General features: G+C 51.9%; 12 protein-coding genes across 12 annotated transcripts; 7 read left to right on the top strand and 5 right to left on the bottom strand.

Moving 5' to 3' along the window:
• Positions 1–52: 52 nt before the first annotated feature.
• Positions 53–1,431, bottom strand: BO94DRAFT_519326 (SIR2 family NAD-dependent protein deacylase). Its single transcript, XM_025610067.1, has 2 exons — positions 923–1,431; positions 53–856 (listed from the first exon to the last, which is right to left on the bottom strand). The coding sequence occupies exons 1-2, from the start codon at positions 1,251–1,253 to the stop codon at positions 231–233; spliced, it is 957 nt and encodes a 318-aa protein (XP_025466228.1). The 5' UTR covers positions 1,254–1,431; the 3' UTR covers positions 53–230.
• Positions 1,432–1,710: 279 nt separating this feature from the next.
• BO94DRAFT_494904 (pyridoxamine 5'-phosphate oxidase family protein) lies at positions 1,711–2,985 on the bottom strand. Its single transcript, XM_025609246.1, has 2 exons — positions 2,650–2,985; positions 1,711–2,590 (listed from the first exon to the last, which is right to left on the bottom strand). Exons 1-2 carry the CDS (start codon positions 2,711–2,713, stop codon positions 1,854–1,856), a joined length of 801 nt encoding a protein of 266 aa, XP_025466227.1. The 5' UTR covers positions 2,714–2,985; the 3' UTR covers positions 1,711–1,853.
• Positions 2,986–3,173: 188 nt separating this feature from the next.
• BO94DRAFT_519321 (aminopeptidase P family protein) lies at positions 3,174–5,667 on the top strand. Its single transcript, XM_025610066.1, has 11 exons — positions 3,174–3,456; positions 3,528–3,692; positions 3,751–3,783; positions 3,836–3,963; positions 4,018–4,410; positions 4,460–4,503; positions 4,554–4,587; positions 4,639–4,860; positions 4,910–5,028; positions 5,080–5,206; positions 5,302–5,667. The coding sequence occupies exons 1-11, from the start codon at positions 3,252–3,254 to the stop codon at positions 5,329–5,331; spliced, it is 1,500 nt and encodes a 499-aa protein (XP_025466226.1). The 5' UTR covers positions 3,174–3,251; the 3' UTR covers positions 5,332–5,667.
• Positions 5,668–6,160: 493 nt separating this feature from the next.
• BO94DRAFT_468639 (protein serine/threonine kinase activating protein nimO) lies at positions 6,161–8,347 on the top strand (the record flags this gene model as incomplete). Its single annotated transcript, XM_025608265.1, has 3 exons — positions 6,161–6,676; positions 6,807–8,180; positions 8,231–8,347. 3 exons carry the CDS (start codon positions 6,161–6,163, stop codon positions 8,345–8,347), a joined length of 2,007 nt encoding a protein of 668 aa, XP_025466225.1.
• Positions 8,348–10,208: 1,861 nt separating this feature from the next.
• BO94DRAFT_494895 (3-methyl-2-oxobutanoate hydroxymethyltransferase ECM31) lies at positions 10,209–11,661 on the top strand (the record flags this gene model as incomplete). The annotated part of the gene is made up of 2 exons (XM_025609245.1): positions 10,209–10,637; positions 10,699–11,661. The coding sequence occupies 2 exons, from the start codon at positions 10,209–10,211 to the stop codon at positions 11,317–11,319; spliced, it is 1,050 nt and encodes a 349-aa protein (XP_025466224.1). The 3' UTR covers positions 11,320–11,661.
• Positions 11,602–12,353, bottom strand: BO94DRAFT_547410 (ubiquitin-like protein ATG12; the record flags this gene model as incomplete). The annotated part of the gene is made up of 3 exons (XM_025613331.1): positions 11,602–11,661; positions 11,709–11,969; positions 12,015–12,353. 3 exons carry the CDS (start codon positions 12,351–12,353, stop codon positions 11,602–11,604), a joined length of 660 nt encoding a protein of 219 aa, XP_025466223.1.
• A 1,151-nt stretch (positions 12,354–13,504) lies between these two features.
• On the top strand, positions 13,505–15,094 carry BO94DRAFT_114016 (E2 ubiquitin-conjugating protein UBC8). Its single transcript, XM_025605527.1, has 8 exons — positions 13,505–13,883; positions 13,967–13,974; positions 14,030–14,032; positions 14,160–14,200; positions 14,331–14,363; positions 14,414–14,528; positions 14,580–14,761; positions 14,813–15,094. The coding sequence occupies exons 1-8, from the start codon at positions 13,851–13,853 to the stop codon at positions 14,947–14,949; spliced, it is 552 nt and encodes a 183-aa protein (XP_025466222.1). The 5' UTR covers positions 13,505–13,850; the 3' UTR covers positions 14,950–15,094.
• Positions 15,095–15,941: 847 nt separating this feature from the next.
• On the bottom strand, positions 15,942–16,879 carry BO94DRAFT_598995 (LAMTOR1/MEH1 family protein). Its single transcript, XM_025616295.1, has 3 exons — positions 16,577–16,879; positions 16,310–16,470; positions 15,942–16,235 (listed from the first exon to the last, which is right to left on the bottom strand). Exons 1-3 carry the CDS (start codon positions 16,625–16,627, stop codon positions 16,121–16,123), a joined length of 327 nt encoding a protein of 108 aa, XP_025466221.1. The 5' UTR covers positions 16,628–16,879; the 3' UTR covers positions 15,942–16,120.
• A 743-nt stretch (positions 16,880–17,622) lies between these two features.
• On the top strand, positions 17,623–18,692 carry BO94DRAFT_557605 (DUF2011 domain-containing protein; the record flags this gene model as incomplete). The annotated part of the gene is made up of 3 exons (XM_025613936.1): positions 17,623–17,648; positions 17,719–18,235; positions 18,315–18,692. The coding sequence occupies 3 exons, from the start codon at positions 17,623–17,625 to the stop codon at positions 18,690–18,692; spliced, it is 921 nt and encodes a 306-aa protein (XP_025466220.1).
• A 346-nt stretch (positions 18,693–19,038) lies between these two features.
• On the bottom strand, positions 19,039–19,529 carry BO94DRAFT_547406 (uncharacterized protein; the record flags this gene model as incomplete). Its single annotated transcript, XM_025613330.1, has 4 exons — positions 19,039–19,055; positions 19,111–19,302; positions 19,361–19,459; positions 19,523–19,529. 4 exons carry the CDS (start codon positions 19,527–19,529, stop codon positions 19,039–19,041), a joined length of 315 nt encoding a protein of 104 aa, XP_025466219.1.
• A 1,635-nt stretch (positions 19,530–21,164) lies between these two features.
• BO94DRAFT_468547 (MDR family MFS transporter) lies at positions 21,165–22,869 on the top strand (the record flags this gene model as incomplete). The annotated part of the gene is made up of 2 exons (XM_025608254.1): positions 21,165–21,372; positions 21,425–22,869. 2 exons carry the CDS (start codon positions 21,165–21,167, stop codon positions 22,867–22,869), a joined length of 1,653 nt encoding a protein of 550 aa, XP_025466218.1.
• Positions 22,870–23,640: 771 nt separating this feature from the next.
• On the top strand, positions 23,641–26,000 carry BO94DRAFT_113692 (uncharacterized protein). The gene has a single exon (XM_025605526.1). The coding sequence runs from the start codon at positions 23,886–23,888 to the stop codon at positions 25,788–25,790; it is 1,905 nt and encodes a 634-aa protein (XP_025466217.1). The 5' UTR covers positions 23,641–23,885; the 3' UTR covers positions 25,791–26,000.
• The last annotated feature ends 110 nt before the right edge of the window (positions 26,001–26,110 follow it).

Genomic DNA, 26,110 nt, shown 5'->3' with positions numbered 1-26,110 from the left:
GTCATCAGTTCACATCATACGGTGGACTATACCAACACTGATACGGATTTCTCCGTAAATAAAATTGAATTTCCAGCTAGGCTAGGGTCATGGCTGAAGACAATCCAATTCCCTGCTTCACAGGGCGCTTAGCTTGAAGAGGACGGGCGTCGACGGTTGCCTAGACCAACTAGTAGGTGCCTTGAAGCTGCATGCCATTGTTTGTAGAGTCGCACAAACTAGTTTACAGCTCACACCTCTCCTATCACTTCCTTCAGGATCTTTGGGACAACTGCACTCGCGTCGCCCTCGAAGAACCAATCTCCGGGCATCAACCCGGAAGAACCGACATCGTTACGGTCCATATTGACCACCGCAACCCTGGCCCCTCTTTCCCGGGCCTTATCCACGTATCCTGCTGCAGGGTATACCCTCGAACTCGTACCAATCACCAATATCAGGTCCACGTTACCTTTGTTCATCCATTGGTCCACCCTGTCAATTGTGTGTAATGGTAAGCTCTCTCCGAACCACACCACCCCGGGACGTAAAAGTCCATCTTTGCATTCTGGGCAATGCGGAAGCACATCCGTGCTTAGTGCCGATAGAGGAATGCGTTCGTCCGATATATCGGCCTCCATATCCTCATCTCCCCCCAACGCATTGGATAGCGATCGAGAAGCTTCTTCGCCTGATATGTCTTGGGTGGATGGGTTCAGCTTAGGTGCATTCTTTGGCAGTGCGAGCGCGGGGACAATTGGGTCGGCAAAGTCTTCACGCGAATAACTGCAATAAAAGGATGTGCATTTTACTGTGAAGAGGGAGCCATGGAGAAGATGAAGCTGCTGTGGTGGATGTTTTGCCCGTTGCGAAAGGCCTTTGTAGTGTAAGGTGGTTTGATTAGTACGATATCACCTCGAGCAAAATCCCAGGAATAACATACCATCCACATTCTGAGTCAGCGTAATGAAGTCTTTGTTCCTCCGGGCAAGCTCAGCCAGGGCATAGTGTGCCCGGTTGGGTTGGGCCTCAAGAGCCATATGTCTCCGATAACTATAGAACTGCCATACCAGATCGGGGTTGGCATCGAACGCCTCGGGCGTCGCCAGCTCAGTCGCGTCGTAGGATCGCCATAGACCTCCAGCTCCTCGAAAGGTGGGAAGCCCCGAAGAGGCGGAGATACCGGCTCCCAATAGGGCAATAATCCGCCTGCACCCTTTTAAGTAGACACCAAACGACTTTAGGTCTGCTGCGGGGATGGCAGAGGGAGCCATGTTGGAGCGCTGAGGAAATCACGGAAATGTTCTAGACCATACACCTGGAGTAAGAACCACTTTTGTGTATCACAGCGTTAACCTAGTGTATATAGGTAGGTTAACGGATGATCTTTCCCTGCGAGGGAGAAATCTAGTGTCGAGTCAGTCATTTGGAGAAGTTGTAGCTAAGAGGGCGTTCCGCTGAGTCGACTTCACGCTAATCGTAGCGATGACGTGGGGTCGCATCCAAACCATCTATGATAGCAATCACGTCGAATAGTGTCATTAGAGAGTCTAAACAGAGATCTGTTCAGATTGGATGTGAGGATATTTGGGATGTGTTTGGCTATTCAGCAGCTCGGAAATACAAGCGCATCTATCATTCTTAGCAGATGTGGACTAAAGGCTGCAGTGACACTGCGGCAAGGCCACGCGCAGCTGCTCTAATACCCCGCAGAGTCGGGTAATTTTTACTATCCTTGTAACGTATATTCTTTTAACGCGTTATAGTCACGACAGCATCGTTAATTCATGCTTCAAAGCAGCAAACTCAGTCTCATACGCTCAAAAATAATGAAAGTAAAAGAAACGTGACAGCGTGAATCTCGCCTATCAGGCTCAATGTTGTTCCTCTAGTGGAAGCTTGATCCCAACGGCCTTCTCCGCATAAGCGCGATTTCCATCGTTCTTTGCGGCAACAAATGAATTCACATAGCTTGGTACTTCGGACACCTTGTTCCCGGGGCTAGGAATAGGCTCGCCAAACGTCTCCCAAACGGGGACAACCCCCGTCCAAACACGATTGGTAACCTCCTCATCACCTGTGTCTTTCTTCTCATCCGAGACGCCACCATCTCGAATTTTGCCACTGCCACTCATGATTTTGACCCTGAGGATGACGGTCGAAGACATCTCTGCACGGTCTGGTGGGACGCGCGTATGTGCCCAACGGTCCGAAAGCACCGAATTGGTTATAAGCTCCATCGCATAGAGCTTCTCGGCTTCATCCGTGACTAACTTAGCATATCCCTGGAGAATGGCTGAGCGGTAGTTATAGCTATGGGAGTTCGGTGTCAAAGACAAGATCAAACCGTCGACCTTGCTAGCAGCCACGCAAACAGGTAACCCTTTTCCTTCAGCATCCCGAGCCAAATTCATGATTCGAGAGCTGACATAGCCATGAAGATAGCAGTCGAGAGGCTCGTCAATGCTAGCTGAAGGGTAATCGAATGAGCCCATCTGTCCGATCATGGGCAAGATTGCAGGGAATGGCTCCGATGGATCGGGACTGAATGATACATGAAGAACCTGAGTGGAGTTGATGATGCCATGGATGGCACCTAGATCATAGGTTGCTATGACAGATATCAGTAGAGGCTTCCGAAACGTTACAATCAAGCACTCTGAAGAATACCTCGGTGCTTGTAGCGGTTGACAGTGTTTGACGGCCGCTTCGGGTATGTTAGAGTCCTCCCCATCGTCTCTGATGCGCTGTAAGCTGAGTGATTGCAAGACTATGTATTTAAATGCTGGTAGTCGACTGTTCGGAAGGAGTCGTAGTAAATCAGTTAAACTAGAGATGAGACAATGTATATAGTACTGGCTTGCTCTTATATATTACTGGGATGACTCATGAGCCAGAATCAACGCGGATGTCCATCGAGAGGGGACACTAGGGCCATGGGATCATAGTCCAATGGCGCGATCTCTCTCCAAGCATCACATAGCTCTGGTACGCCCTGGAGGACCGAGATAAGAAGCATGTGGGAGAATGTCGCAAGTCGCGGCCTAACCCGGCAAGTGCATGCGAGGCCATCGCAAACCCCTCAACGCTGATTGGTCGATCCCGCCGACCGAAGCTGAGAACCTGAGGCACCGAGGGCGGCGGCCTGAACCAAGGGTCTCCGGAGGTCTCGCGATCACCGCCGACTATCCGAACCAAACGCGGCCCCGATAATCAGTCAGTCCTGTTTCCGACAGAGCTTGGCCAACACCTTTAATGGTGCTTCAATAAGGATGTCGATATGCAAAGCAGCCATTCGCCAATGGCCTCGTTACCTCCGTCGCCAGGCGCCATTCACCTCTATCCTGCATCTTAGCCGGCCGGTGCTCCAACATCCTGCCCTTCGCCGTACTTACGCTTCTTCCATCTCCGCCGCGGAGCTCAAATTCGGCCAACCGCTACACGAGACACATCCCCATATACTGAACCCGGGAGAACGTGCGTACATGAACTCGAGGTCCACGGACACTTAATACAGCATATTGGATACAGTATTAACGTAACACAAGTCACACCTGGGATAACGGCTCTCGAGTATGCCCAGCGCCGGTCACGACTCGCCAACAGATTACCCAAACATGCTGTCGCCGTGCTAGCTGCAGCGGAGGTTACATACCGTGCTTCAGGGATATTCAATGAGTACCGACAGGACTCAAATTTCTTTTACCTGACTGGTGAGTGGTCATTGCGGTTTATTGGAAGGTGGCGCCACTAACAGCTCTGTTTGAATAGGTTTCAACGAACCAAATGCGTTAGCCATCATTGGTAAGCTTGTGACACGGAACGGACTATTGGATTTGGCACTCATTTCAAACAGCGAACGATGGGTCCGGGAATAACCACCTTTTTCACCTCTACGTCCGGGAGAAGGATGCGAAGGCTGAACTCTGGGATGGAGCTCGGTCAGGTACTCGTGCGGCAATTGACGTTTTCAATGCGGACGAAGTAAGACGCTGCTCGAATATTTACACTGAACGCTGTTGACATTTTGGGCCGTAGTCGGGTGACATTGAACGCATCGGAGATCTCCTCCCTAAGATCCTTGCGGATGCCACCGAAATCTATACGGATATTCCGGCCTTCAATCCTGGAAGGTCATCACTGCACCGGTACCTGTACGGTCCGACGGGGGCATCCGACAAGCTCAAGAAAATGGTCGACTACCGGAAAGTTAAGTCATTGCGCTCCATACTCAACGAGATGAGAGCCTTCAAGAGCGAGGATGAAGTTGTGCAATTGCGTCGTGTTGGACAGGCTTCCGGGCGAGCGTTCACCGAGTCCATGAGGCAGACATTCACCAAAGAAAAAGATCTGGCTGCTTTCTTGGAGTACAACTTCAAGCGCAATGGCTGTGATGGCAGCGCATTCGTTCCAGTTGTCGCGGGTGGATCCGTAAGCATTCTTTCCAATGTGAGCTGAACACAGAGGTTAATGGATGTAGAACGCTCTGAGTATTCACTACACCAGAAACGATGACGTCTTGAGGTATGTACTCCTCAAATCATAGCAATTGTCATACTTACACAGGGCTATAGGGGTGGGGACATGGTTCTAGTCGATGGAGGTGGCGTGCGTATCCCCCGCCCAGCAAGCGAGTGCCAAAGGCTAATCGATTCATAGGAGGCGGGCACTTACATTTCCGACATCACCAGAACCTGGCCGGTTAACGGCAAATTCTCCGATCCTCAGCGTGATCTGTACAACGCGGTACTGAACGTGCATCGCAACTGCATCTCTCTCTGCAGGGAAGATGCCGGTCTCACCCTAGACCGGCTACATACCATTGCCGAGAATGGCCTACGAGACCAATTGATACAGCTTGGGTTTGATGTCTCTGGAGATGTAGGTCTTGATCTTTCATCAGGTGAATTCAGGCACTAACCATCCGTAGGCCATGGGCGTTCTTTTCCCTCACCACCTGGGTCATTATGTGGGCCTTGATGTCCATGATTGTTCTGGGTATTCCCGCGGCTACAACCTTAAAGCAGGCCAGTGCATCACCGTGGAGCCGTATGTCTCAAAGCCCCCATGACATGTTGTTCGTGCTAACGATGGTCACAGTGGTATCTACGTCCCAGATAACGACCGCTGGCCGGAGAAATTCCGGGGTATCGGAATCCGCATTGAGGACAGCGTCTGTGTCGGTGATGACAGTCCCATTGTACTGACCATGGAGGCCGTCAAAGAGGTAAGGCTTTCCCCTTGAAGCATAGAGTCGACGAAAGTGTCGCCATTACGTGTTTTAGTGAAGAACAATTGCCTAGATGCTGACTGGTAACCTAGGTCGATGATATCGAGGCTCTCCGTGATTAGGGGCTGAGGACAGGAGTCGTGTACAGATAGATACCCTTGCATATGAATGTAAAATAGTGAACCAGATACTGGAAGCTAGTGAGCAGACAAATAAAGGCCCGGTTGAGTAAGAAGTAAACAGATAACAATCCGGTTTGGGGTGGTTCGTGTGGTGTAGACGTCACCAGTATTACCCGTATCCAAAACACATGGACGCGTGAGTGGGGTTGTGTTGTATGTATCTCCGTAAGGATCTAGCAAGACAACCTAGGGCTTCAATAGTAATGCAATCCCTCACTTATCCCGGGAAGGGATATCTGCAGCGAGTACTCCATACATGTCCTAATCAGTCGCAAGCGCGCCTGAGGGAGAAAAGAAAGAATGAACCATGAATGGCTGAATGGTATGGGTATGGGTTCATGCTTCGCGCCGGGCGGTGGTTGTCCGGCGCACATCCCGGAGCCAAAACAAACCCGCCCGGGCTCCACCGACCTTCCCTGACACGCTTAGTCTGCTTTGCTCTTCTTTCCATCATCACCACCAGCCAGTCTGCTTCTCCTCCCCTTGACCTCCCGTTCCCACCTACCACCCCTCCCACTCCCCAGGCTCTCGCGGGTTTGGCTGCACTGCTTCCCCTTCTCACAGGGCACGGCTTTCCAGTCTACTTCCGCACGCTCACCGCCGCTCCTTATTTGCTCTCCTATCGCGTCGACAATGGCCTTTTTCTAACCGAGTAAACTGCCCATCGAGACGTGTAACGCATCGCGTGCTCGCCTCCAGTGCCCCTCGTTTGCCGGTGTCCAACTCACCGCAACCTCGTCTCATATAGTGCCTTGTATATTGTTACCACATGGCAGCTGTATTCGTACCACCTTCGCCTCGGTCTACACTTAATATGTCGACTCGCCGACCACTCGCCAACGTGCCGAATGCTACCAATTCCCCTCACAGATCAGGCCTCGTGCCTGCCAAACGTCTACGTCCAACGAGCACTCAGATTGACATCCCTTACGGCCAGCCCCCTCCGAAGAAGCAGGTAGTGGACGGGCAGGAAGCGGACGCTCGATCCCCAACCCGGACCAGGGCGTCCGTTTACCAGAACACCGACTCGAAACTGTTCCTGCGGCGGACAAATAATGCTCAGCCGAGTGCATTCGAGAGGAAATTGGTAGCTGCGAGAGATAAGGAACGACAGGCACAAATGAAAGGCACGAGGCACGAGAGGCCTTCTGCGGAGACCCTCGATTCCATAAGGCAGTGGCAGAGGCATTACCGCAAAGCCTTTCCGCAGTTTGTTTTCTACTTTGATAGTATCCCGGAAGATGTTCGCAGTAAATGTTCCAGACAGGTGCTTGCGTTGGGAGCGGTAAGTTTCCCATCTGCTTCGGAATCTGGAGAGTACTATGCTTTCCTCATGGAGCGGCGTGCTGAGTGTCAACGATACTCTGAAAGATATTATCGTGACTAAATATCATTGCTGACCCCAACCTGCACAGCGTGAAGAAAAATTCTTCTCGCGTCTAGTGACCCACGTCGTTACCTCTCGTCCCATCCCTCCAGAGAATGATGCCTCGAACGCACCGCAATATAACGGAGAGGCGGCAGACCAAGCACCTGTGGACGGTACGCTGCAGACCGTCAATCCTTCCTTGCTCGAAAAGAGCGCCGATACACACCTTCATATGTCCTTAAAAAACGATGCACGACGGGAACAAAAGGGCATGGATGTTCTGCACAGAGCTCGCCAAATGAGCATGAAGATCTGGGCCATAGAAAAGCTACAGCGGATGATCGCAGCCATAAATGATAGTGATGTCGGGGGTCATGACAGCCACACTACTCGAAACAGCAATGTCGCCGGTGGTCTTACAAGGGCTCGGGGCGAAAACGATCTTTCACAAGTCCTTCAGAACGAGCTTTTAAATGGCCCGTCTGATCGCAACCCCCTTTCTGTGCTGAAGGAGCTGGTGATGTTTAAGGGACCTTTCATATATGTCCACGACATGGACGAGAAAACGCGGCCCGTCATGGTGCGAGAATACCCCAGAGTCACAAAACGGCAGGATGGCATATGGCCGCAGTTCCGAAGTGCACGACTAGGAAAATGTCCATTCATTGAGGAGCCACCTACTAAAAAGGAACTTGATCAGCGGCGTGCCCGTCAACGAGAAAGGGAAAGAAAGGCTCTTTCCAAGCCTGCTCCTGTGCAGGAAGTCCCAGATGCTAAGCTTAATGCACCAGAACCTGATAGGAGGATCATCAAATACGATTCCGAGGACAAGACTCCTGAATTGGACCAGCCCGAAGAGGTGCCCCTTGAAAAGCCAATTGAAATACAGGACTCGCAGTCGACGAAACAACTCTCGCCCAGGAAAAGCTCAGAGAGCTTCGTGCCCCCCCCACTCCATCGGAAAGGGCCATTTTTCCATGGCCGTGAACCTGCTGCATCAGGCGTACAGCCTTCCAATATCACATCCGCCATACGTTCCCAGATGGTTTCTTCAACTGCTGCTGCACCTGGTGCCAAGGCTGGTGTGAGCAAGGAAGTCCATGAATTGAAGAGAAAGGTGCTTGAGAAGGGAAACGGCGGGCTTGCCGCTGGCACGATACCTCAACCACAACACGCTGTAGACGGAGCTGCCTCGTTAAGGATGAAGGCCCAGGAAAACCGTCTCGGCAAAATGCGGCCTCCGGAAAAGGTTATAAACGTTCCCGAAGACATAACGATAAAATGGGAGGGCAACGGAGGCCTGAAGCGGCGTGCAAGTGATCAAAAGACCATCATAATCCCGAAAAAGAAAGAGAGAAGGAGAGACCCTAAGCCAGGCTACTGTGAGAACTGCAGGGACAAGTTCGATGACTTTGAAGAGGTAATTCTGAGCATTCAAGATTCGAGAATTAAGAGGCTAATTATCAACAGCACATCGTGACCCGGAAGCATCGCCGATTTGCAACGAACCGGGCGAACTGGGCCGAACTGGACTCTTTACTAGTTCAGTTGGCGAGGCCCGTGAAAGATGAAGCCTTGGGATTATAATCTGATCACACGTGAGAAGAACAAAGAAAGAGAGAAAGAGCTGTATATGTACGAGTTGTCCATGTTGACAGCGCTACTTGCGGAGGCTTTTGCTGGACGCTCAGCGGGAATTATCTTTGAAAATCATTTTATAGCAGTGGCACCAATACGCCTCTCATTCGCTCTCCGGAGCGGCATATTACCATCGACTGGGCTTGCGTCTAGTCCTTCATATTCTATCTCTCCATCCTTTCTTCTGCTCCATTTCTCTATGCCTTACCGCCGTTTCCACTTACACTTCGTTCCTCTTGTAATTGCTGCACAACCGGCGTCCTTGGATTTTGCATGCCTTATCCCTGCTTAGTGCTGACCTGATGATTGAAAAGCATCTAACGGCCTCGCCAGTGACGATTTTTGAAGATCTTGGAAACCCCCATCAATAGCGAAAAGAAAGACGAAGGGAAAGCGAAGAAGGGGATCAGGATGGAATGAGGCGCCACGGAACTCACCAGCATCCAGTACATGCATGCACACAGCGTATTGGGAGACCAGCTTGATGGTCTCAGGAATTGCATTGGCATTGTTTGGCATTTGAGTGTGTGTGGTTTACCAGGTCACATGTTCTTCTCTTCTCTTCTCTTGTCTTTTGATTTCTGTTTTCTTTTCCTTTTCTTTGCATTTTATCTGTTCTGTTCGATTCTCACGAGTACCTCATGGGCGGATGTGTTTTACGGGGTTGCATACAAAGGCATGGCGGTACATGCCTGGACCGGTGTTGACTGTTGAATTTTGCTTTCGAGCTTGGTGGTTATTCTTTCTTCTTTTCGTTTCCTTCCTGTCTCTTGTCCCGTGACTATCGCTAGTGATTCATTGGTATACTGGCCCCCTCCTCAGCCTGTTTGCCGTCTCTCTAGTCTCTTAGTACCAGCAGTATTTTGCTCTATAACTATAGCCACATCCATAGAAATGGAACACTAGCTACACAGTACATCATACCATTACCTTAATAACCGTATCATACCCCTCTCTGACTTGATATTAGATCTCAGCTGATCTAGATAGCCATAATCCACATGGATAGCTAGCCCGCAAACTACCTAGGTAGGTACTAACTACTGTTACCATAGTAGGTAAGTGCTACCTAAATAGGTAGATAGTGGATGAAAAGAGTGAGTGACTTGCATGCTCACTCAGCCTCGGTCCACATCCATCCACCTGGCACAAGCCCCTCCTTCCCTCGGTCCGGAGAAAAAAAAAGAGTAAGCCAATGACAGGCCAGCGCGCCATATCCTGCACGTATTCATCTGACCAATGAGCGGGCGTGGCAAGGTAGCCGCACAGCCAAATCCAGTTGAAAAAAAAAAAAAAAACCGGGTGAATAATGGAAATGTTGGGGAAAACTAAGGTAGGTTCTGGATGATCCGGGCTACGCGGCATAGTCTATACCAGGTTGGTTTTATATAAGACGGGCGCTGCTGCTTGCTTTGGTGGGGACGGGGCGCCGATAGAACGAACAAGGAATTGCTATTTTGATCGAGGAGCTTCGATAATCTTTCTTTGTTTTGTTTCAACTTGGTCTTTCTCGTGTGGGGGATCTGATCTTTGATACTTTGGTCAGGGATCTTTTTTTTTTTTTTTGCTTCCGGGTAGTGACGACATTGGGTGTTTGCCGCTCACGACTACTACTGCGAGTACCTCGCCCGACACAAGCCACGCCGATAGGTGCTTTGGTGTGCCTGTTTGCTTGCCGCATTCGGTTCTTTGTGCTTGCCTTCTTATATTTGCCTCCTTAGGGGCGACAGACGTCGTCGCTGTCTGTTTCACCCTCTGGACTTAAGTCTTGGTCCGTCTCTTGTACATACTCAGATTTTTCGGTATAATCATGGCTTCGAGATCATCGACTCAATGGCTGATGCCTCTGGCGAGGTCGTCCGTCCGCTGTCGGACTGCTTCCGCATCCGTCTTTTCGGTTCTGGCTGGCCGACCTGCCATCGCCACTCGGTCCGGATGTGAGCCTCAGAAACGGTATAGCTCTCATTCCCCGCTGGGGGTGGACCCGGCCAATCCCCGCAAGAAGGTCACCATGCAGACGTTACGGAGCCTTTACAAGAAGGGCGAACCGATTACTATGCTTACCGCCCATGACTTCCCAAGTGGGCATGTTGCTGAGCTAGCGGGAATGGATGTGGTTCTAGTCGGAGATAGCTTGGCCATGGTCGCGCTCGGGATGGAGGATACAAGTGAGATTCTCATGGAGGAGATGTTGCTGCATTGTCGGAGTGTTGCACGTGCTGTCAAGAGCGCATTCACGGTCCGTATAATATCCCTGTTGCGGCAAGAAACCCGGAACTAACAATCGGTTCGGGACGTAGGTCGGAGATCTTCCCATGGGCTCCTATGAAGTTTCCCCCGAACAGGCTGTTCAGTCAGCCATTCGCATTGTGAAGGAAGGCCGTGTCCAGGCTGTTAAGCTCGAGGGTGGCGCCGAAATGGCACCGACGATTAAGCGTATCACTCAGGCTGGCATTCCCGTTGTCGGTCACATCGGGCTTACACCTCAACGCCAGAACGCCCTCGGAGGATTCAGGGTCCAGGGCAAAACGACTGCCAGCGCATTGAAGGTGTTGAAAGATGCTCTGGCCGTACAGGAAGCTGGAGCATCCCTCATTGTGCTCGAGGCAGTGCCCGCCGAGATCGCCGCCCTCATCACCAAAAAATTGCGTATCCCCACTATTGGTATTGGCGCTGGCAACGGCTGTTCTGGGCAAGTCCTGGTCCAGATCGATATGACCGGAAACTTTCCTCCGGGCCGATTTCTCCCCAAGTTTGTCAAGAAGTATGCCGACGTCTGGGGAGAGGCCGTCAAGGGCATCCAACAGTATCGTGATGAAGTGAAGAGCCGCGCATATCCCTCCCAAGAGTACACCTACCCCATTGCGAAGGAAGAGTTGGCTGAGTTCGAAAAGGCTGTGGAGCATGTTCACGAAAAATAAGGCCCATTTTTCTCCACTCCGCGTTTCAGTTTCTCCTGCTGCAAGTGCTGAGTGATCCACACTTTCAAAGCATTATAAGTTGTTTCAGTGATACCTTGATATTCATGTCCATGTTCGTGATTCTCATACAGTGATAAACGTGCCAGTTCTCTGCGCACAGTTGCATTCCCAAATTCTTGTTTCCAGTTAGCCCAATTTCTGTTTATATCATCTAGCAAGATTAGCTAGCTGTAAATAGTCAAGACAGTTGTTGCGTCAACGCACAAGGATCATTAATTATCATTACCCGAAAGCAGGCGTCATGGAGTATGCAACGATAAGCTGCTCATCAGTCTTGAAACACTTGAAATTGTCAGCAGAGCATAGTCTGACTTGAGAAGTCGGCTTACTCTCCACAATCCACCAACACCTTCGTCCAGCCCTGGTGCAAATACGCTGTTAACATAACAGAAGACTGAGTCGGATTCTTTACAGTCTAGCTTCTTTCTGAGAAACTTCACAACTGTTTCGAACTTTTGCGAGGCACTGATCTTGAATACCCGATTTTTGAGAATGGGCGCTGAAGGAAGAGGTTGGAAGCGAACCGTGACTGCTACAACGTTAGTATTTGCCCGACGAGATAAGTCACATGACGTTAGTAGGCGCGAGCTCTAGTGGTGAGAGACCAGTCTAGAGCACGAAGAGCGCCCATCAACCTGGCCCAGAACGAGATAAAACCGAGAAAGTTCGAGAGCAACGTATGAACTCGATGGTAACATGATGACCCCAGAGTTACACTTGCCTTTCCCCGTATCCACGGCTTCAGCATCCGCCAATGCTTGATGGGCATCGCGGGGTAGACTGGTTAGCACCACAGAAGCAGACATGGTCATTGGCAAGTCCGCGCCTTGCTTGTCGTCTGGTATAGGTGCATTTTGGGTATTCGAGGCAGAGTCGGATGATTGTTTACGATTGGCTGGTCGGTGGGTAAGGCTGGTCTGGTCGGGTTTGGGAGAGTTTTGGGCCGAGGGGCCTTGGGAGGATGAGGGTTCCATTAAGCTTGAAATAATTTCACCGTTGCTTGGTTTTAAGTGACAAAGGTAAAGCGAGGATTTTGAGAGGAGAGTAACTAATATGGTCAATCAAGGAGAAATCAGTTGGAGGTGGAGCAGGGGGTCGAGGTTGAGGTTGATGTAGATGTTGATGGATGGACAATTGTTGATGTTCGCATTGATTGCATTGTCAGGCGGAGGTGGACACCTGAGGCAGGGGGTGGACTAATCGTAATGGCCGGCACCACCCTCTTCCACTGCATCCATCATCAGTTTCCGATTATGAGGACATGGGGTAAGTTTCAATAGGACACTTTGCTGCAAAGTCAAAGACGCCACCTGCTCATAGAAGTGGGCTTAATAACAGGTTCTGTGTCTTCATGGACTGAATGCCCATGTACTTCTCCTCTCAGGCACGTTCCTAACAAACTAACCAGCCAGGTACTCCGTACTCTCCGTAGGTACAGAGTAGCTAGCAGCGGTGTCTTCAGGGACCTGCCCTGTCAAGTGGACCGGAGTCTTTTTGGGCACAGTTACATATGCTGAGTGTGTCAACCTAAATAGACCCACAGCACTTCTACTTCGGCCCTCTCAAAGTAGGACCATGAGGTAGTGATGATGCATGCATATCATCGACGCTTCTAGTACTCCGTATCTATGCTCGAACCCTCTGGTGTCTTATCAGGCTGCGGCACGGATCCCGGATCCTTTCGTTCCATACAGTAATACAATGTATGAACCAGGGGACAAGAGGATTGACATGGACCAGAGAATCCAGAGAAGTGAAGCAACGCCGTCCACTAATTAGATAGTCTGCTAGCTATTGGGCGATAAGTATTGTTCCCCGGCATTCCACTAGGGGCCCCCATTGGTGACGATCATCCCTTCCCGGCGCCTAGATCGAATTTTGGGCATCGTGTAGCCCTGTCACGGCCTCCGCAGGAGCACTATTGAGAACGGAGACTCGAATGGTATACGTACGGAGTATCCAGAACCGCAGAGAATTCTAGTCTGATAATCAAATATTGAAAATCGACCCGCCGGTAGGTGAGTGAGTGGGCGCCGGCGAGGGAGTTACCGGGCCTGACCCGGATTTCGCAGGCTTCGTCGGTGGCCGTCACCTCATCCCCGTCCCGCTATCAGTCATACTACGTACCACCCGTTCTTTAAGTTCCCTCCTCCCCTTCTTCGACTCCTCCCGCCCACCTCCTTCTGTGCAGTATTCCCTTCTCTCTTGCACCAGGTTTTCCAAATCTTCCCTCTTTCTTCCTCCCATCCCTCCCTTGCTGCGATACGGCCCGGCCGTACTTTTACCGCTTTCTTCGATCTGCCCTATTGCTACCCAGAATCACCCCGCTCATTGCTTCCCCGCTTCAGTCTTGGGGATAGTTGCAGTTCAACTCACTCGCGCAATTCGCCCCTGATCTTTATATCTCGGTGTTCACGGACTCGAGGACTTATCTTCCCACCTATACCGACTTTATCCGGAGAGCTTTCAAAATGAGTAGCCCTAAGCGGAGAATCGAGACAGATGTGAGTACCCCCTCCCGCCCCCTCATTTTCTGCGGCGAGGGAAGTGGCGCAAGGGCTAACATTTGGGGTCTTCTTCATTGAAGGTCATGAAGTACGAATCGAACATCTAATGCGCCCATACCTGATCGCTGGCTGACCGTTGGCAGGATGTACGCACCCCTCCCCGCACTTGGCCCACCAATACTTTCTCGACTCTTGTGGAACGGGCACGCGGTTGTGAAATAAAGAATACCTCTGAGGGGGACTAAAAGGATTCGTGTTGATACGTTCTCATAGGTTGATGAGTGACTACGAGGTGACTCTGGTCAACGATAACAGTGAGTACACCCGGCCGTTTGCCACACTTCCCAGACGCTGACTGACAAATGTAGTGTATGTCCACACGTTTCTCCCCAATATAGGTGTTAATTATAAGATGGATATTAATCACCCCTGTCGATAGGCAAGAATTCTACGTGCGCTTTAAGGGTCCGGAAGAGAGTGAGTCTTACGATCTTGGACTTTTGGAACCGTCTTGCTGACCAAGACAGCACCCTTCGCCGGTGGCCACTGGAAGATTCACGTTGAACTACCCGACCAGTATCCATACAAGAGCCCTAGTATTGGCTTTGTCAACCGGATCTTTCACCCGAACATCGATGAGCTGTAAGACGAAATCGGTGGAATAATAGTCCGATCGCTAACTTCTTGTGTCAGGTCGGGCTCTGTATGTTTGGATGTCATAAATCAAACTTGGTCACCGATGTACGATATGATCAACATCTTCGAAGTCTTCCTTCCTCAACTCCTGCGCTACCCGAACCCTTCGGACCCTCTGAACGGCGAGGCAGCGGCTATGCTCATGAGGGAGCCGAAAAGCTACGAGGCAAAGGTGAAGGGTATGTACCATGTACAACGCAAGTTTCCAGTTCGAAGCTTACTGGGAGTAGAATACGTGGCCAAGTATGCCAGCAAAGAAGCTGTCGACGAGGCCGGAGAAGACACCGAGTCAGAAGACGAACTGAGCTCGGCAGGTAGTTACGAATCCGGCGGCGAAGAGCCAGCCGGCACAATGGACGATGTTTAGCTCGTCTGTCTTAGACCTGGTTTGGACATCCAACCCCAATATATTGCATCGGCATCATCATCATTATCTTTCGTTCGGGTCTTACGTTCACTACTTTTCTCGGGTGTCAGGCGGAAGGGCGTTTATGGCGGAGTTCTGTTGTTCACGGGGCAGTCGACCACTAGGGTCGCGAAGATGGAGTCAGGACAGGCACTGCTAATGCTCGATCGCCTAGCATGAAGTGCAGGTAAACCGTGTGCTGTCTGAATTGTTCCCGGTTTGTACTACACTTCTTGCAAATGTCCTAGCATTCAGACTGTATATCTCCAATGGAGCGTATTATTATATGATACTACCCTTACTAGCACATAGCATAGCGCGGTAGCAAGAATATTGTCTACATTTATGCAGTCCATACACTGTAATTTGTAATCATATTCAACTTTTTCAGTACTGTACCTAACAAAGCACCGACAGAGCTATCTCACGTGCGGTCTACCCAACACAACTGAAGCCTAGAGCAACAGCGCAAGAAACGGAGCAGTAGTATCCAGATAAGTCTGCACTAACAAAGGAAAAGGGCAAGAACACACAAAAGCCGACTCAGAAAAAGAAGAATAGAAAGTAGAATCGAAGTGTATCGGCCTGCGCACAGAACCAGGGTATAAAAGAATAGTAAATAGCAAGCATCACCCCGATGGTTAAAGCTTGTCGCCAGCGACACCATCAGGATGCGCAAAGAAAGAAGAAAGGGTATTAAAAAGAAGGCAAGGGTGGAAGAGCGAACAAGAACAGCAATGCGATCAAATGAAAATCAGATCAAATCAAATGTAGAATCAGAAAGCATGAAAAGCAAAGCAAAGAGAAGGAAAAGAGGGGGTGGTTATATCAACGTCCGTCCGTCATGTCGTTCTTTCCTCCATCCACCATCACATCACACATGGTCTTTTTTCCACACACTCCATACCACATCGCGCTATATCACTGGGAACTATACCAGATAATACAGATCATGTAACCTTCAGCACCCCAAATACATCCCGATCGGCATTCTCCTCCGTACTCGACCCAGGCCGCGACCGGTTCTTGCGCGTATTAATCACCACCTCGCCCCAATGCTTCGGGACCGTGCCGCCTGTCGGGGAAACGGATCGCTTGGTCCGGACGGGGGTCGAGTCGGTGGTGGTGACTTTCACGGGGGTGCTGCGTCGGGATCGGAGGTTGTTGATGGGGGGACGGCGCTGGGAAGAGTGGCGCGAGGTTGGAGGTGTGGTTGCGGTTGCAGAGACCAGATGTCGATGACGGAGCTGTCAGATTATCATAGTTAGGTACCGTTCTTGTTCTTGTCGGTCGCGGGGAAAGGGAGAGGGCCGGGGCTCACTCTGATGTCCGTTGACAGATTGCTTCGAGGGCTTCTCGTTCGCGCTTCAGGTAGCCGGGGTCGGGGTGGTTGCCTTGGGCGGATTGGTTTAGGGCGCCGTAGCCGTAGCCGGGTTGGTAGATGTCATCTTCGAGGAGACGGGCGGATTCGGGGTGGGTGGGCTGGAGGGGTGGTTGTTAGTTGAGATTTGAGGTTTTGGGATCGGGCGCATAGGGAGGGGGTTGAGTGCGCCGTGTTGGAATGAGGGAGAGGGGAGGGAAGACTTACATTTTGAGGTTCCCCACGATTACGTCCGAGACATGAAGCGCAGATACCCATTTGTGCTGATTAGAATTGCGGTGTTGGCGGTGGAGGCGCGGGAGATTCAATTATGGGAGGGACGGTGGGTGATTATTGAAGGGAGGCTTGGTATGGTGTGGAGAGATGAGAAATGAATGACTAAAATGAGTGGTGAGATGATGAAATGGATGTAGAGGCACGCGCCGGGCGGTGATGCTCAAGCGGAGATGATTTGTGAAGGGGAGAAGTGTAGTTGGGGAGGTGGTTGATTGGGTGATGGGGGGATATTGGGTGACGGACGGAGGAAGCCGGTTTGGATAATTCGGTGGGTGGGAGTGGCCCGTGCGAGCCGATGTCATGGAGAATGTGCTTACATTAAGTGTACAACAGGTACTCATATTTTTTTCATGGAAATAAGGAGTAGGCAATTACCATTATCTGCTGTTTTGAGTACTGGTTGTGCAGGTCTAGAACTGTGTCACTGTTGTACGACATATTAGGTCAATGCGGTGATAACCGTCAACTTGCACAGTGCCATGGCTGAACGGACGACATCCATATCATCGAGTGATCTTTGACACCCACATCTCACAACACAAACTTCATATTCAGACTGATATTCGTGACACCTTCAATCCAATCAGCGTACTGGTGGTCGTATTGGTCTCTATGCGCCTGTATACTGAGGTTGAGGATGTGGAAAGCACCAACCATCTGTTCGCAGCCAACCCACTCTAAACCAACAAACATATATCACAATTGAAACTTCAATCATAAAAACACCTTAGAACATCATCTCCTCTCCATACTATAAAAACAGTCGTTGTCCATACAAGCCCCAACCCACTCCCCAAATGCTCCGACGGAGGGCTGTGGCCGCACCCAACCCGCCCGTGGAACTAAGCCCACCTGCAGCCCCGACATTTTTCATTCCACCACCACCACCTCATATTCTCCGACTGCGATATCTCCATCTTCATGACCACACCCACGCCATCCCCCTCAAGCAGACACTAAACCACACCAGAACAGCCATGTTCGACCTCCCCAATGCAAAACGGTACGTCCACATCAATACCCACCCTCAATCCATAATGCCCTCAATTCCACTAACTCAACCCGACCCCCAGCGTCCGTCGCGACGAGCTCCTATCCAGAACCTCCACTTCTCCCTCCCCCTCCCCACCACCGGAATCCTCCCTCTCCAACGCCCAGCAACGTCTCAGCGAACTCCTCAACATCGATTCCCTCCTCGCGCCCACCACCTACCCCGACCCATCCTCGCAACAAGACAATACGGAAAACCCCGAAGACGAAGAACAAGAATTCGAGTTCCGGTTATTCAGCGCCCCAGTGCCCACTAATACCAAGAAAGAGGACACGAAGAGCGCTACCAATGATGCAAGCGCCCAGAAACTACGAATCAGGGTGAGGTCGCCCACGCCCGGTGCGACGGGCCCGGAAGATGGACGCTTCGTGAAGCCGTTTCGCGGATGGGATTATTATTTCTCGGCGCCGGGGTTGATGTCTGGGACTAGTGGTGGGGAATTGGGGGAGGAAGAGGAGAGGTTGAGGGCGAAGAGGAGGGAGTTTGAGAGTGTGGCTGTTTCCGGGGCGCAGATGGTGGGGTTTGCGGGGGTTTCGTGGGTGAGTTTTTCTTTTGAGCTTGTTTAGGGGAGGGAGTGTGGGTTTGAAGGGTTTGCTGACGAGTTGTGATTGTTGATAGCCCGGTTGTCATTTGCCGTGGAGGGTTGTTACTTTGAAGACGCAGCAGAAGGGGAAGAAGGGGTCTGGGGTTGTGGAGGAGGCTACGACGTGTGTGAGGGATTCGGTTGAGAGGGCGCCGACGTCTTTGAAAAAGCCTGGTAAGAAGCGCCGGATTCAGTTACGGAAGAAGGTTACGGCCGCGGAGGCGAAGAAGAAGAAAGAGGAAGAGGCGAAGCTGCTGGAGGCGGAGAAGCGCAATCGGAAGAACCGTGAGAGGAAGATTAAGCGCAGACAGAAGGCCAGAGAACAGAAGGCTGCGGCTGCAGCTGCGGCTGGTGAGGATGCGCTGGCAGCTGAAATGGATGTGGATGGGTCTTCGGATGAGGGCAGTGATTGAGGAGGTCTTGGATGTATGTTCTTCTGATTCAGCTTCAGCTTATGATACCCCGGTTGATATCAAATCATGGATTTGGTTAATTTGCCTTTCAGCATTTACAGATTTACGGAATAGTGCAAGCAAGGAATATGAGACACTAGCCTGACGAGGACTGTATTAGTAGACGATGCAGATATGCATGGCTATTGAAAGCAGTACAGGGTATATGAGAATGGATATCAACAAGAGAGCAATAAGAAATCAGAGCAGTCTATGCGGGGGTATGAGATGCCAGATAGGAAATAATGCACGGAGAAGGAATGGATGCTGCATGCATGGCGCTGCATCAGCAGGGGCCCAGAGTCGATCATTTGGTTTCTTTGTCTGCGCATGATCAGTCATTCACCCTTCTTCTGTCATAAGACCAAAGTCAACTCACCAGCCGCGTCGCCGGCAGTCTCAGTAGGCTTGGCCGCAGGCTCAGATGCAGTGACAGGAGCAGCAGACTCCGCGTGGGCTTCCGTGGCGGGGTTGGCCGCGCCAGCTGGAGTCTCCGTCACCTCGAGGGTCGGGGGCGCATCGGAAACACCGTGTCCCTCAGGCTGGGCCTCTTCAGCAGGCTTATCAGTGGCTGTATGATCGCATGGTTAGCAAGTGGGCGCGGGCACCATCGTCACTGTTGAACATACCAGGAGTCTCCTCAGCAGCCGCGCCTTCAGGGTTCTCCTGGGCAGGCTTCTTCTTCTTGAAGAGGGACTTGAGTCCGTTCTTGATCTTCTTGAAGATGGCTGGGGTGCTGAGTTAGCGAGGGTCTTGGAGCGCGCATCAGGTAGCTTGCGGGGCTCACTCACCAGGCATTTTGAGCTTGGAGGGGTAGAGAAGCGGGGAGGTCGTTGGTATACACTGCAAAGTAGGATGATGGATGATAAAGGAATGGACGGTTCAAAAACCACAACGATGATTCGCGCCGACGAGGGACGTAAGTAGTACAGAGTCGAGTCTGGAGAACAAAGAAAAGTCAAAGGCAGAAAACAAGAAGAACAAGGAGACTTCGTATGGGCGTAGTTATGTGTCCTCCACGTGACGGGGGCACGGTCCTGATGTTGATCGCCTGGCCCTTAATCTGCCTTTGATGCCTCCTTTCTTTTCGCCCTGGACCCTTTTCTGGCTTCCTGCTTCATCTCCCACCACCATCAGTATGATTGCGGTCCCCGCCGATGACTGCTGCTGATCCACAGGCACCGTCATCCAAAGGCCTGCCCATTAGTCATGGCCCCCATTCACTTACCCCTGGTGCTTCATCTAAGGAGGTAAAAATGTACGAAGATGGGCAAGTGCATCGTCCCCCCGCCGCGTTAGCCACCCTCGGTTCACGCCTCTATTGCCAACGGACCAGTTGATCCCGGCATGACTATTCTCTGCCTGCAGTGGTGGCTGCTCTCAAGATAGCAACTCGACCCAAGCTCTAGGGGTGGAGTGTCTGTACGCCATACTCCTGAATCGGCCTCCCACGACCTTCCATTCAGGGGCAACCCTTATCGTGAACGACCAAGCGCTGTCAATAAAACCCCGACAGAGAAAATGTACGAGGATCTAATAGACCTTCCCGGCCCCACTTTTACTTCGCGAACAATCCTTATTCTGCGCTTATTTGAGACTATTAGATGAATTGGGTTGCCGTGGTGGGGACCTGTATATAGGGCACGGAAATTGCCCTACTTCAGGTCAATGGACTCATCTAACCATGCCTGGCCTTTTCTTCTGCAACGGCTGGACCACTCTATCGTAGAAGGTCCGTTGGCTCCTTCAAATATTTGCAGATTGTAGCCGTTTCATCGCTGCATGGGCAACGCGCCCGTTGGCCAACAAAGACTCTTGGCGGCGCGCCGTTTGCTCAGACTCCAATTTCCATAGGCTTGTCAAACCCGGCCGGGATGGCGCGTGCAACCTCCAGCTGCCTGTCGCGTCAATGATACACCGTTCGTGCAGACGCGTCGTGACTGGGTTGCCTTCCTAATGACCGACCAGTTTAGAACCCCGAATGATAGGTCGAGTTCGAAAATAGGTCCTGCTCGGGTAATTATTGAGACCTGTTCGTCGATTCAGGGGGAGCTAAGCTAGAAGTCTGATCCGTCGTCAACGCGCCCAGAATTGGATGGCCATGGTTGGAAATCCACCGAATTCAAATGTAGCACATGTCAATATCATCAGAAACCATGGATGTTCAGGTGTCCGACTGCTTCAGAGCCTTGGCCATTCGACGCAAGCTTAAGAGATTGTCAGTCATGGAGGCCGTCCAGGACTTTTTTTCCCCTTGAAGCAGGTAGATAAGCGATAAAGGGATCGATAGCGATAGCTGGCTAGCTCGTTATCAGTCCGCCCGCCTGACTAACCGCCGCCTCTCTGGCCCGGCGCTTCAGACAACGACAACAACAACAACAACATCCGCTTCCATGCTGGAACTGTCACAACGGCTGAACTGGTGACACAAGCATGCGCTCTGATCAACCTCGAACCGCTGCTTCTGATGAATCCCAAGGGAGACTGGCGTCTGAACGGACGCCCCTCCTTGGGGATCAGACACCGAATGAGCCCGTGCCTCCGGGGGACTCGGATGTTCCCTTGGCTGAGGAACCTAGCTCGAAAGAGCTCATTTTGGTCTTGGGAAGTATCTGGGTAGGAGTCTTTTTGGCTGCTTTAGGTATGGCTCGACTTACTACAGCTTTGTTCTTCGTGGAAATTAATGGTGGTAGATACTACGATTGTCGCTACTCTCACCGCGCCCATCTCGTCTTCCTTCCATTCCTTCTCCCTGCTTTCCTGGCTCGCCACTTCTTACCTGATCTCCAATGCCGCCTTCCAACCACTGAGTGGGCGCCTAACCGACATTTTCTCACGACGAACCGGGCTGATCTTTTCAAACATCTTCTTTGCCGCCGGCAATATGATATGCGGTCTGGCCAAGAGTGAGGGCACCATTGTACTGGGGCGTGTCATCGCGGGTATCGGAGGCGGCGGTCTCACGGCGATATCAACTTTCGTCACCTCCGACCTCGTCCCACTGCGAAAACGCGGGGTTTGGCAGGGCATTGGCAATATCTGCTATGGAGCCGGAAGTGGACTGGGTGGTGTGTTTGGCGGATGGATCAATGACACTTTGGGATGGAGATGGGCCTTTCTCCTCCAGGTCCCCCTGGTCGTGGTGTCCGGCATTTTAGTAGCTGTCACCGTTCGAGTGCCGGTGAAGACAACCGAAAGTGCCAAATTAAAACGAGTGGATTTCCTTGGAGCCCTCACTCTGGTCATCAGTCTTGTCCTGCTTCTGCTCGGACTTAATACAGGCGGCAACCAAGTATCCTGGACGCACCCTCTTATCCTCACCTCGTTGCCGCTCTCCGCAGTCTTCATTGGCCTCTTCATTTACATCGAAGCCAACATAGCGTCGGAGCCAGTCATTCCTGTCCGTCTGCTTTTGGATCGGACGGTGTTCTCCGCTTGCCTAACGAACTGGTTTAGCACGATGGCAGTCTTTGGGCTCCTGTTCTATCTGCCATTGTTCTTCCAGGTCCAGGGCTTGTCGGCCACGGCTGCAGGGGTGCGGTTAATCCCCCAGGCCATTGGAACCTCCCTCGGATCACTGGGATCGGGGATCCTGATGCGGTCGACCGGACAGTACAAGATTCTCAGCCATGTGTCTATGTCTCTGATGGTTCTCTCCGGCATTTTGATTTGCACGCTGTCCCTCACGACGCCATCGTGGTTGCCATTCATCTACTTCTTCCTGATGGGCACTGCCTATGGCAGTATGTTGACGATCACGCTGGTGGCCCTTATCTCTGCTGTAGACCACGAGCACCACGCGGTCATCACATCCGCGTCCTACGCCTTTCGCAGTACCGGAAGCACCATTGGCATCACGGTGGCCTCGGCAGTCTTTCAGAATATCCTCAAGTCCGGTCTTTGGTCTCGGTTCGGAGCTCGCGAGCACGCTGGCGAGCTGATTGGACGGATCCGAGATAGCCTGGAGGAAATTCGCCATCTTCCCACCGACTGGATCCCGGGGGTGCTGGATGCGTACATGGACTCCTTGCGCGCCGTGTTTGTTACGCTGCTAGGGCTGAGCGTGCTGGGCGCGATTGTCAGTATGGGGATGCGCGAACACAAACTGCACTCGAACCTGGCACGGAGGGATGAGTAGTGGGGGGGCTGCTGTGTGAAAGAACCTATAGGAGATAGAGCGTCCAGCGTAGTATTAGATTATCATGCACGCATGCAGTAACAGGGCGTTGTGCTTTGCTGGTCAGGTGTTGGAACCCCGAGTAATCGCGACATCATCGGGTCGAGGCCGCAGGGTCCACTACGCCCTTGGCGCTGCGGCCCCAGCCCGCCAATCAGCAGCGGCGTCTTTGGCAGACGAACGGGCAGCGAACCAGGAGATCCTTCAAGCGCAGCCTCTGGAATCTTTTGGGCCCCGGCCGGCCTGGAGAACTAACTGACCTGACAAGCACCCCAGCCAGGCAGTAGTGGCACGACGCTCCTCCTCTCCTTCCCCCTCTCCCTACCCCCTCCCCGGTCCTCTTGTCCACCTTCCTTGATACCCCTCCTGAGTTATCCCCGATCGATCCTGGACGTGCAATCTGGTGGCGTTGAGCATTGCGCTGAAGTGGGAAGACGTGGCGACGGGACACCTTGACTGACGCCCAAGCTCCGTTTGGTGATTTCATTAACAACTAATTAATTCTCCCTGCAAGTCCCGCTGCTCTCACGGCACACCGCTTCCTCCCTAGCTCCCCCGATCAGACCACCAGTCAGTCAACACGTACTGCGTCGAGATCCGCAGTCCGGCCTGGGTCTGCCTCTGTCGGTCTTTACATGGCTTGGATTCACTAAGTCTTGGCTGGAGGGAGTGAAGGCTTATTATATTGGGTCGCCATTGATCGACCGCTAGCCACGGCTGGTCAACTTATATTTAACAAGACTCACCTACTTTCTTTCATTTCGGAGCGTCCCTTCATCCATTCTTGCGCACTGGTTGCGATTTTATCCTCAACGACACCCTCAAAAACCGGACCGGGATTGGCTGCACAATCCCTGCAGGTTCAGAACAGCCCTGCTTCATTTCCGACGAATCGTGACGTGACTGGGCTATATAACGGCGGGATCTGCGCCTTAGATCGTTATCTGCGACATATTTCTTTTTCCTCTCATACTGCGATGGCTGTGGGTTTTGGTGCGGATTTTGCTTCGACATCTGCTGGTGTCGCAACTGTGGTTTCGAAAGGTGTTTTGTCTACAGAAATGGAGGTCGATGCAGAGAATGAAGGAAAATTGACTACGGTTCCTATCACGGGCGGCATACACTTAGATAAAGCAATGAAAGAGGCCACGGGCTCGTCTCCCCGTCGTCGGAAACGCATACTTCTCTCCACTGAGAGTGCATTCGTCGACAATGTACTTCCGTCACTGGTCCAGAACCCCGATATCGAACTGCGATTGATTACAGACGAACCATCAGCGCTTCTGTCGGGCGCAAGCAAGGTCCCCCACTACATGGACACGGTGGATAGTCAAACGTTCGAGAAAAAGACGGGCGCTCGGAAATGGCTCAAGGCCAAGGCGGCGGAACTGTGTGACTGGGCTGATATGCTTCTTATTGCGCCCATAGACGCTGGAGCGCTGGGGTCGATGCTCTATGGGCTGACCAACACGTTGACCCTGGCGCTCCTGCGTGGTTGGATGTCGTCGAAGCCGGTCGTGCTAATCCCTGGGATGACGGTTTCTGAATGGCGCCATCCACTGAGTAAAAGGCAACTCCGAGAAGTGGAGGAGTTTTGGCCATGGATTAGCGTGGTTCCGCCTGTTCTGTGGGAGTCAGTTGATCCGGAGGAGCTCATCCAATTGCCTTGGGAGGGATTAAAAGACCTGCACGAAACTATTGAACAGACCCTAGGTCTTTCTTTCTCGCAAATTCCCGCTAATCCCAGCCAGCTTTCAGATTCCACATACCAGAGCAGCCTGCCAGAGCAGGCACCAGGGGACGTAACTTCGACGATATCGCGGCATCTTCTGCATCGCGTCACTAAGACCGAAAATGGCCCTCGATTATTACCGATGGAGCTATGGCTGAATGTCTTTGAAGACCAACTTCACGATTGGGAGATTGCCAAAGCGGTTGGCATCCCCACAAATCTCCCGGTGCCGAAGGAATGGCAGAATCACCTGCTGAAGATGTCGACGCCGGCCTCCCTGGAATACACCATTCTCCGCGGCTCATTCGCTGCGATCAAGAAGCGCATCGACAGTCTGCCACGATGGAAGCCTTTATCCGACCTCGCCTGCCACTTGATCTTCAAGTTCTCCCGCACCGACATACTCTCCCACCTAACCGAAAACCATCTCGATCTACTCTGGACGACATCTCGTCTCACCAACCTCCCATACCGCGCGTCCGCAATCTACGGAAACCCCAACATCCTCACGTGGTGGCGCGATGCACCCGCCCTTCCTAACAAAGACTACATCGCCGATGCTATGGACGGGGCCTCCCGCGCCGGGTTCGTCAACGTGCTAGAGTGGTGGCGGACTTCGGGCCTCGAACTTCGGTATACCGAGCGCGCGCTCGAAGCTGCAAGTGCCGAGGGCCGGGTTGCCGTGCTCGCCTGGTGGAAAGCCGCGTCGGCCAACGCGCCCGCGTCGACACCCATCCCCCTCAAGGTCGGCAAATCCGTCCTCCTTGCTGCCCAATCTGGCCGCACCGCTTCCCTCGCCTGGTGGGACGCCTCTGGCATTCCCTACACCCACGGCGAGTCGGTCGCCCGCATCGCCAGCACACACGGCCACGCTCACGTCCTCGACTTCTGGCACCGGTTGAAAGGCTCCAAAATGATCTTCGACAGCCAGGTCCTCGTCGGCCCCACCAAGAACGGCCACGACAACGTTCTCGAATGGTGGCGTCGCAGCGGTCTCCGTGTCGAGTTCAAAACCTGCGATATCGAAGAAGCCCTCGAGGACTCTGACCCGGTGTCTGGTGCTGAAGAACGCGTCCGAACCTGGTGGGCTCGTAACGGTCTCAACCTGGGTGTTGGAACCAGCGAATGGATGAAAACCAAAGTACTATAATTAGGATACAAAGATACCTCTGTTGCCATTCTTCCTTTTTCCCTTTCCTTCATCTTGTTCATTCACAACCACATCACGGAGCTTTGTCTTTATTCATAATACCCTTTTCTGCTGGCGTCTTCTTCTTTACCAAACTACCCACACTTCTTTTCTTTTTCGTGTGCTTATTTCTTCTAATGAAAAGATTCACGATTGAGAAGGGCTTGCACTGATGAATATCGCATCGCACCGCATTTGCATTGTCTGGAATGGGTTTGCGGGGGGTTGCTGGGTATTATTGTTTATAGGTATAGGTATAGGTATAGGTTTAGTTAGGTACT

The sequence above is a fragment of the Aspergillus sclerotioniger genome (genome assembly GCF_003184525.1).
Source record: "Aspergillus sclerotioniger CBS 115572 chromosome Unknown BO94scaffold_18, whole genome shotgun sequence".
NCBI classification, from domain to species: Eukaryota; Fungi; Ascomycota; class Eurotiomycetes; order Eurotiales; family Aspergillaceae; genus Aspergillus; species Aspergillus sclerotioniger.
The sequence above is the reverse complement of the archived record's forward strand: the minus strand, read 5'-3'. Positions and strand labels throughout refer to the sequence as shown.

Excerpts from the sequence above, each read along its gene's own strand:
- BO94DRAFT_519326 (XM_025610067.1), bottom strand. The coding sequence starts at position 1,253 with ATGGCTCCCTCTGCCATCCCCGCAGCAGACCTAAAGTCGTTTGGTGTC. Across the intron at positions 857-922 it reads GCTGACTCAGAATGTGGATG|GCCTTTCGCAACGGGCAAAA; the intron begins GTATGTTATTCC and ends TACACTACAAAG.
- BO94DRAFT_494904 (XM_025609246.1), bottom strand. The coding sequence starts at position 2,713 with ATGGGGAGGACTCTAACATACCCGAAGCGGCCGTCAAACACTGTCAAC. Across the intron at positions 2,591-2,649 it reads CAACCGCTACAAGCACCGAG|CAACCTATGATCTAGGTGCC; the intron begins GTATTCTTCAGA and ends TATCTGTCATAG.
- BO94DRAFT_519321 (XM_025610066.1), top strand. The coding sequence starts at position 3,252 with ATGTCGATATGCAAAGCAGCCATTCGCCAATGGCCTCGTTACCTCCGT. Across the intron at positions 4,411-4,459 it reads CAGTTGTCGCGGGTGGATCC|AACGCTCTGAGTATTCACTA; the intron begins GTAAGCATTCTT and ends TAATGGATGTAG. Across the intron at positions 4,504-4,553 it reads AGAAACGATGACGTCTTGAG|GGGTGGGGACATGGTTCTAG; the intron begins GTATGTACTCCT and ends ACAGGGCTATAG.
- BO94DRAFT_114016 (XM_025605527.1), top strand. The coding sequence starts at position 13,851 with ATGAGTAGCCCTAAGCGGAGAATCGAGACAGAT. Across the intron at positions 14,201-14,330 it reads GACTCTGGTCAACGATAACA|AATTCTACGTGCGCTTTAAG; the intron begins GTGAGTACACCC and ends TCGATAGGCAAG. Across the intron at positions 14,529-14,579 it reads CACCCGAACATCGATGAGCT|GTCGGGCTCTGTATGTTTGG; the intron begins GTAAGACGAAAT and ends TTCTTGTGTCAG.
- BO94DRAFT_598995 (XM_025616295.1), bottom strand. The coding sequence starts at position 16,627 with ATGGGTATCTGCGCTTCATGTCTCGGACGTAATCGTGGGGAACCTCAA. Across the intron at positions 16,471-16,576 it reads ATCGTGGGGAACCTCAAAAT|CCCACCCACCCCGAATCCGC; the intron begins GTAAGTCTTCCC and ends CCACCCCTCCAG. Across the intron at positions 16,236-16,309 it reads ATCTGTCAACGGACATCAGA|CTCCGTCATCGACATCTGGT; the intron begins GTGAGCCCCGGC and ends ATAATCTGACAG.
- BO94DRAFT_113692 (XM_025605526.1), top strand. The coding sequence starts at position 23,886 with ATGGCTGTGGGTTTTGGTGCGGATTTTGCTTCGACATCTGCTGGTGTC.